Source organism: Helicoverpa zea, chromosome 18, assembly GCF_022581195.2.
Source record: "Helicoverpa zea isolate HzStark_Cry1AcR chromosome 18, ilHelZeax1.1, whole genome shotgun sequence".
In the NCBI taxonomy this organism is placed as follows: Eukaryota; Metazoa; Arthropoda; class Insecta; order Lepidoptera; family Noctuidae; genus Helicoverpa; species Helicoverpa zea.
Window position 1 is genome coordinate 5,915,051 of NC_061469.1, and position 8,863 is coordinate 5,923,913.

At 35.8% G+C, this 8,863-nt stretch overlaps 2 protein-coding genes across 2 annotated transcripts; one reads left to right on the forward strand and one right to left on the reverse strand.

Moving 5' to 3' along the window:
* Window positions 1–841: 841 nt before the first annotated feature.
* On the forward strand, window positions 842–4,439 carry LOC124638688 (arylphorin subunit beta-like). The gene is made up of 5 exons (XM_047175703.1): window positions 842–1,476; window positions 1,806–1,915; window positions 2,037–2,855; window positions 3,007–3,152; window positions 3,427–4,439. The coding sequence occupies exons 1-5, from the start codon at window positions 1,383–1,385 to the stop codon at window positions 4,280–4,282; spliced, it is 2,025 nt and encodes a 674-aa protein (XP_047031659.1). The 5' UTR covers window positions 842–1,382; the 3' UTR covers window positions 4,283–4,439.
* Window positions 4,440–4,657: 218 nt separating this feature from the next.
* LOC124638687 (arylphorin subunit alpha-like) lies at window positions 4,658–7,712 on the reverse strand. Its single transcript, XM_047175702.1, has 5 exons — window positions 7,622–7,712; window positions 6,901–7,034; window positions 5,962–6,792; window positions 5,731–5,876; window positions 4,658–5,602 (listed from the first exon to the last, which is right to left on the reverse strand). The coding sequence occupies exons 1-5, from the start codon at window positions 7,707–7,709 to the stop codon at window positions 4,729–4,731; spliced, it is 2,073 nt and encodes a 690-aa protein (XP_047031658.1). The 5' UTR covers window positions 7,710–7,712; the 3' UTR covers window positions 4,658–4,728.
* Window positions 7,713–8,863: the final 1,151 nt, after the last annotated feature.

Below are 8,863 nucleotides of genomic sequence, written 5' to 3' on the forward strand. Positions count from 1 at the left end.
TATGTAAGCATCAAGTTATAAATATTTCCACCGGCACATTCTATATTTCTGTTTTATACGGTAATTGAGTTCGAGAGTGAGGAATTGCCTCTTGACCAAAATTAGCCGTGTTCCAAGACTCGCAATTGAAAAATTGTCCAATTGCATTTTGTTTCCTGTGGGTACGGTACAGTTGAGGACAGAATCACAGACCCACATACATTTTCCTTATTAAAGTTAAAAAGTCTTTGACATTAGCTTGATGTCATTTTACTCAAATATAGTATTACACACTGATAATACTTTAAAATGTTTGTAATCAATCAACCCACTCTATATTATAATGCGTTACCAATGATAAAGGTGAGTAATTTCGGAAACCATAAAAAGCAGTTTCTGGAATGTGATGTCACACCACGAAAACGACAGCTTAAATTATTTATTGAAGTTTTATGACCGATTAGTGTAATTAAAATAAAATGCCTTTTGATATTGATGTTACTGCCACTCAATAGAAATGAAGAGCACTTCTCGATAACAGCAGTCTATTGAGAACGGGTCAATATCGACAGTATGCCTATGTCAATGGTACACAACGGGCTATGGATTTCAGTGTAGAGGATTAGTCTCAGAATAATTACCATTATGAACTAATTGACCCTGGCAGGAAAGCTATTTTAGTTGAACACAATTTGTACTGTGCACTGGATTGGTAGCTTGACCATGATATCTCGATGACATACCTAGTACAAATTGGATTTCTCAAAATTCTCCTAAAAAGAAAACATAGGTACTTTTATAATAAATTGATGTAAGTAAACAATGTCAATGAATGTTTTTTTTTTTCAAGACAGTATGGGACGAGATGGAACAGTTTTTGTAAATACGTAAGTTTTGCACACATACAGTAAAAACAGAAAATACTCTCTGCAGACTAAACAGTTGGCCGACAGTTGACCCGATGCTTGATAGATTTTCTTTTTATAAAATCTTCCAATCGAAGTTTTCAGTCGGTCTTTATACCGGCTGATAAATGTCTGATCTTTGTTATGTGCGTACTACCCATTCATCTTCATACTGATTTATGAGCCCAAACAAACTATCGGCCGACAAAAAGCCTCCAGTGTGCGCATACTCTAAACCACATCATTAGTTCTTAGTTCTCAACACTTCTAAGACCATATCTAGCACTAAAACTGGCTCTTTATAAAACTCATAATTACAAATATAAGGCGTGAAGCTGTCAACAATGTGACCACAAGTGTACAATGAAAATTATACCCATTAAAGCGACCCTCAGGATCTCAATTGGATCAGTAGAAATACCGTTATGAATCCTCGTGTGCATATAAGCCATGTGTAACTATTATCAGCACTAGTTGACTGCAGTGTTGGCTATTGTGATGTTTCAATTTACCCTTTTACTATGGCTTCTGTCTGTGGGAATGTCTATATCTGCACCATCGGACGAATTCCGTGGAATGGTGAACGAAGGAGGTATGTGAATGTTTTATTGCAAATAAAATGATCCTATAAATAAAGTGGACTTCCTAATGTCAGGGTCATCGTTATGATTATAGCACTAATGAATTATGAGTGTTCTAATTACATTATTTCAGCGCTGTGCGTTGAATCTTGTCTACATAAATCGCTTAAAATAATTCACAGGTAATTTGCAAAGTATGAGCATAAAACAATTGGTGGAAGAGAAATAAAAAACTTGTTTAAGTGATTCTCAAAATAGAATACTTATTAACTAAATCTCCTGTATAGTGGATTATAATTGGTTCTACATGATTAAGATCATTTTGTTGTATTTCCTCCAGAGCTGTCCGTGGATGTTGATGGGCCCCTAATGGGCATTGTTCCTGGTTACGCAGCTCAAGGAGAGAGACAGCCACATAGGACAGGAAATATATTTTATGAACTTCTAGAGGTAAACAATGAATTTTCTTTATACTACTTTTTTGAAAGTATAGTAGTTTTTTATTGTATAGGTAATACTTTCAAAAAATTGTGTTCAATAAATAATTGTAACCCAAACAATATTTTTCCAGTACAATGACGATTACAAAATCTTTAAAAATTTAGTGAAGAAAGGTACCACAATGAAAGGTCTTACGTTTAACATCTACGATGATAATATGCAAGAAGCAGCTAGCCATCTATTTGAACTACTCCACGGTGCAGAAGATGCAGGCTACAATGCTGAGAAATTATTTAATTTTGATGAACTAAATGAGGACTTAGTTGCATATGCTACACAATTGAACATGATATACAGAGACAAACATGTTGATACGTCAGCATTTTCACCACCTTTTATCACAAAACCCAACTTCTTTGTCAACGGTGAAACAATATTAAAAGCTATGAAGATTAGTAACTATCTATATAACAATATAGATATAACAGAGGAAGCGTATGTAGATCAGTATTTCAAAAATTATGATACTGTCACGATTAACAGTAATTACTCTGGTTGGAATTTGCCTGAGAATGGAGGTGAAGAGCTGTTAAACTACTTTAGAGAAGATATTTCTTTGAACAGCTACTACTACGGAGTACATCTTAGACATCCGTATTGGATGTTCCGTCATAGACTGTATGCACTTAATTCTAGAAATGATGAGCATTACTACTACATTCATCAACAACTTGCCGCTCGTCTTTATCTTGAAAAGGAGCATTTGCGTCAAGAAAATAATTCAAAGAAAAATGACTTTGGTGATTTTAAACCATACCTCATTCATGAAAATGGACTGCCCTTTCCTAGCAGATCTGGAACAATTGGTGACTGGAGTGAAGATAGAGCTAAAATTAAGGCAATTGATATTGCAATCAGAGAATGTATGTCTAGGGGAATTATTATGATGGTAAGACATGTTTTATTTAATCATTTGACAGAGCGAAAAAGAAGAAAATATTTTTTAGTTCACATCATTTTCAACATCGTTATCTGATACGAAAAATCAGAAGATTACCATAAAGAAAGTAGTGTTAATATCATAATGTATCTCTTTTCAGGAAAATAAGTCTCCCATAAGGCTGTCGGAAGACAATTACATCAAACTACTGACCAGACTGTTTCGAGGTAACTTTGAAGTGGGAAGAATTTCCAAAATCGTGCGTTCATTATTTGGATACGGAGGGAACGGATATCCTATTGATGAGTAAGTATTTATGAAATTACAAGATCTTATCGATATCAATCCTGTCACTATATTGTATACGATACTTCTTATTTAAATGATAGTTACATAAGAGATAGGTACCATCAAGTCGTAGACAATAACTATATTTACTAAAGTAAAGCGTAGAATTCTTCCACTCTTTTTTTAGCCATTCGCTTGTGGATTGCTTGTAAAGTTAATCACTCTTGGATAAACTTACATTGATAAAAGAAAACAATATTATAAAAATAATACTTGTTGTCCTATTTTATAGGTATAACCCTGCGCCATCTCTTTTACACCATCCTCAAACGGCATTGAGAGATCCCATCTACTGGTATATGATTCAATTTGTTCTCAACTACTTCACCGAGTACAAAGAGTCCATCGAACCTGTTAATCTACAAAAACATTCACTAAAACGCTGTGAAATCATCGATGCGGAAATTCCAAAAATAACCACATATTTTGACTATTATCAGTTTAATATAAACAATGCTGTAATCAAAAAGAGTTCCCCACATTCCAAAATACCGCTGACGATAACCGCGCGTCAAAAAAGATTAAAACATTCCAAATTTGAATTGAACTTCACAGTTGATTGTGAAGGAATTAAAAATACTATCGTCAGGTTGTTCCTCGGACCTCCATGCACTGACAGTTGTTGGGAAGAATACTCACACTTCTTTGAACTTGACAAGTTCGCATATTCCTTTGAAGAAGGGTTAAACACCATAACATGGTCACCTGAGATCTCAAATAAATTCTCCAATGATGAGTTCTACAATATGGAAGGATCGTCGTTACTAAAAGATAGGATTAATAACTACAATATGTTTAAGTTCCCAGAGAACTTAATAATACCCAGAGGCTTAGAAAAAGGTCTGAACCTTACTTTATTTATTATGATAACGTCAGCTGATGAATATTTGGATGAGTTTTATTCAGCCAACAAGTTTTTCGCAGATTTAATGAACGATATAGATAACAAGCCTCTAGGGTTTCCTTTTGACAGGCCAGCAGTAGACTACTATGATGATGCTCCAAATTATAAGTTTTACAACATTACAATTTATCATAAGAAAAACAATGTAGAAAAGAATGGCTTCTTTTCTCCTCACTTGCATTGAATTGCATATTTTGTTTGATCTGAATATTGGGTTTTCTTATACGTAAGTGAATGTGATCTGTTTGACAATAATATAGTTATTAAGATTAATGTTTCTGGATACTGTCTTTTTTAATGTTGTTATATTACATATACATTTTAAATGTTGTTTACTTTTATTTTGTGTGAATTATTACGCTACTCGACCTACTTCCTGAATACCTAAAGACTGTTTCTTTTGACTTCTAGTTTCCACATAATTACTTAAAGTGATGTTTTTTTATTGAAGAAGAAGAAACTTATGCGGTATGATAAACTGGCAGGAATTTTACATGATGGTATCTGTAAGAACCGTTTTAACTATTTGAATAAAGGAGAAAGGAATAAAAGTATTGTATTACTTATTACAATATTTATTTCAATTTAATTACGGTTTCTATTTTTACTCAAGTTGACATATTTAACATCTTACTTATGGTTAAGGAAGTAAGAGGGGATGTTCATCTCATAAGGTAAATACGCGTCCTTGTGGTAGATCTTTACATCCTCGAAGTACATGTTGGGCTGCCTGAAGTAAGCTTCTTGTACAGGGCGGTCGAATGGATAACCGACAGGTTTGTTGTCTGACATGTAGTTCTGGAACACGTCTTCTCCCTTCTTAACTCCGTTGTATGGGTATACGAACACGAACAACTGGAATGGGTATCCACCGCTGGTACCCTTCGGCAGCATCAGCCTCCTAGGCATGTTGTCAGGTACAACAGACATGTCGTATGGAACCTTGCCTTGGTCTAACCACTTGTAGATCTCGTTAATAGGGATGGAGTCATCCTTGAAGAAGGTGAAGTCGCTGGATTTACGCTCAATCTTGTTCTCACCTGGGGCAAGTTTCTGCACGAACCAATCCAGTTCATAGAATTTCATCCAGTCCTCTTCAATATTGACAGGGTATCCATTTTGGTCGTATTTGGGTCCAATGAAGATTTTGAATGCGGCGTCAGACGCTACATCTGATTTGAGGTCAATAGAAACAGTGAACGGTTTGTGGTTCAAGCGAGGTTGGCGGATCACAAAACCAGTAGGGTAGGATTTGAGCTCTTCTTGACTGTAGAACACGCTGTTAGTAGCGTTGAAATCGAAGAAATCAAAGTATGTGATTAATTCGCTGACTTTGACGTCATTGATCTTAACACCGACGAAGTGGAGGTCATTGTAAGAGTAAGGCTTGACATATTCTTTGTAAGCAATAAGGTAGTCGACGATTCTCTGGTACAGCTGGTAGAATGCAGGGTCGCGCATTGAGGTCTGGTAGAAGTCCAAAGCGGATGGCATGAAGGTGTACCTTTAAACAAAAGAACGAATATGAATTAACCACATCATTAGTTTACTTATTTCTTAACATTAAAATTATTGATTGTGAATGAAATTAAATCATAAAAAGCTTAAAAATACCTAGTCGTAAAAACTTACTTGTCAAAAGGTTTGGGGCTGCCACTGAGCACGTGACGGGCGATGATCTCATAAGAGTACTGGTGCAAGTCCTTGTTGCTCTTCTCGGAGTACAGGTCTGAGTTCATGTGCCAGTAGTTGCCGACGTAGTTCATTTCCTTCTCAGGCTGAAAGTAAGTACAAATAAAAGGTCAGATAATTCGACCACTTATGTTATTGATCACTACATAAAACATAAGTGTTGCTACTTACGGTCTTGAATTCTCCCTTCTGCAAGAATTGGAAGAACGTCTTTTCATAGGTGTCCAGGAAACGGATGTATTCGTAGTTCTTCTCAGAGTGGATGTTGTAGTTGTTACTCCTTTGAGCGAAAGGCAAGAAGTTTCCAGACAGTAGAGGGTAGTAACCAGTCTTGAATTCGGAGTACCAGGAGAACTCAGGAATATCTCCCAAACCGTTGGTAAGACGCTCCAAATAGTAACGAGCCAGAATTTGCTGGTAGTAGTAGAAGAAGAATTCTCCCGTGCGATCCTTCCATGCGCTTAATTTGCCAGACTTCCACCAGAAAGGCATGTGTGAGTGGAAGTAGAAGTAGTAAGCGTTCAAGCCTACATCTTCAGTGAAGTATGACAGTCTCTGTTCCTGGTTGGGGTAGGTCAAGGCGTTGGAGTAGTTGGCATAGTACACGTAGTAGTCGCTTTCCTTGACAATGCCGTATTGAGCAGCAAAATCAGATTGGAACAATCCATTCTGCATTTTGATGACGTTCATCTTAGACAGAATGTCCTTGTTGAAGAAGAACTGTGGGTAAACTTCATAAGGTGCTGGGAGAACAATGCCTTCAGTGTCTTCCCTCTGGACCACAGCAATGTAGTACGCGTATAAGAACTGCTCTTCGTTCAGCCAAACCTTGGCCCAGGCGGCGGTTTTCCAGAAGGTTTCGAAGTCCTTAGCGTAGTACATCAGCTTGAATAGGGCAATAGCTTCATCCCTCAACCTTTCGTAGAAGATGGAAAACTTGTGGAATTTCGGCAAGAATCCAGTTCTGTATAACTGTAAGAATTCTTCAACCACATGTTTTTCCTGCAAAATGCAATGTTTAGGTTTTGTATGGGAATCTTAGAAATTGCATATAGAAACTATATAATTTGATCCGTTTTGACTGTATATAATTAATTGAAATATACTCACAGTGTAACCGGCGATGTTAGCTTCAATGTCGTATTCCTTGCCGACTTTGTAGTATTCAGCGTGAACGTCAAGTTGTTCCGAGTGCTCAAAGAGGGTAAGGATCTTCTTCTGGTGCTCGGCAAAAGCAGCATCAACTGTAAGTAAAAGAAACAGATACCTTTGTACTATTTGATTTTACTTCTTCTTCTGTTTACTGTGTACATAAAGGGTTAAAATAAATAGGACATAAGTAAAAAGGCTCTAAAGTTTTGACAAACCAAACTTTGATATACTACGTATTTTACCTGTGTGTTATGTTTGTACTGTTGTGACAATTAAATATTGACTAAAATGTACATCAAAGGTGCAAGAACCCATAATGAATAGTTTATATATTTTAAACGTTTCTGAGGTGAAAAAGTATATGAAGTTAATTTCGTAAATCCACACATTGTATTGAAACCTCAGAAGAAATAAGTATATTTTCTGATGTAGAAATAACCCCGCCAGAAAAAGGGTTTTAAATGGATAAGGTATGATATATAGGTAGATATAATGATAGAATAATTAAAGATCTACGTTGTTTTTCGAGTCAATAGCACTAAGGTACTAAAAAACAATTTCTGCTATTGGAAGCAGATTATAAGATATCGCAAAGTCTATATAAACTGATACATTTCCACGTGAAAGAATTAGTAAATATGAAAAAAATACATGAAATCGAAATGCAATAAGTTCTTACCAGGTTTCACTTGGATTTCATGGTGCTTAGGGAGGGCTACGCCCATCGCCAGGGCCACAAGCCCCGAAAGGATCAAGACAGTCTTCATCGTTGCCAGAACCGCCGCCAACTGTGCCGACCAGCCTGCCGAAACCCCGTTTTATACCACTCAAAGATCACAATGCCGTGTGTTTAATATCGATAATGTTATACTTTCTTTATCTTTATCACTGTATTAACCTCTGACACGAAACTCTTATTAGTTGATGTATTAAAATCACAACAGAATTAACGAAATCTGTTGCGTAATCGCGTCGGTATGAGGCTTATCAGAGCGAGAGACATGTTATCAAGACTCTTAGGGTCTAGAACATTTCCACAAAATTAATTAGACTTCATGTATAGAACGTACAGTCCTATGGAATATCGTTAGGAATTGAGGAGCTTATTTTAATAATCCCGATAGAGACTCCGGTCTTTTGGTAGCTAAATGTTAATTGCATGGTCTTTTGGGTCATTTCCATTCATCGTGTTTGTAGAAAAATGCTTGGACCTAAATCTATGTACACTATTTTTATTGTTATCTTGTGAAGTCTATCTCTAATCGCAATTATCATAGGGTTTGGATAATCAACAGGTACATATATTATGTAAAGTTAAGAAGAGGGTTAATACGTATATAACAATACGCTCGTACAAATATCAACCTAAATAAAACAAATGACACCTGGTACCTGTTACACTAAATTGTTTTGATTTCTGATGTACTGATCACTGCACTAAACAAATATTATGAATCAATGAAAATGTTATGGTTATTAAGATATGTGTTATTATTTTGGAATTTTACAATTACAGTAAGAGTAACCGCACACTGCTGATTTTTGTTTGGCCGACAGATATATGACAACGTTCAGATATTTGACCGGTATCAGATCAACTTAAAACTTTGATTAGCTAAATTCACGATTTTCTTAAAATATATAAATATAATTTTTCCAACCATCGTGCGCTAACTGTCTTCTGACTGTTTAGTCTGCAGTTTAGACTAACGGCCAGTTTCTTCATCAAAAGTAAAAGTCAAAGTAATGTCTAAAGTAAAAGTAACGGTCAAATTCGTTTTTTCAAGGCAAAAATGAATTTGCTAAAATTTTACTTTTACTTTAGACATTACTTTGACTTTTACTTTGGCTTTTACTTTTGATGAAGAAACTTTCTGTTAGAGTTATGTATTTTTTTACAACGTTTCTTTCGCAGTAATTC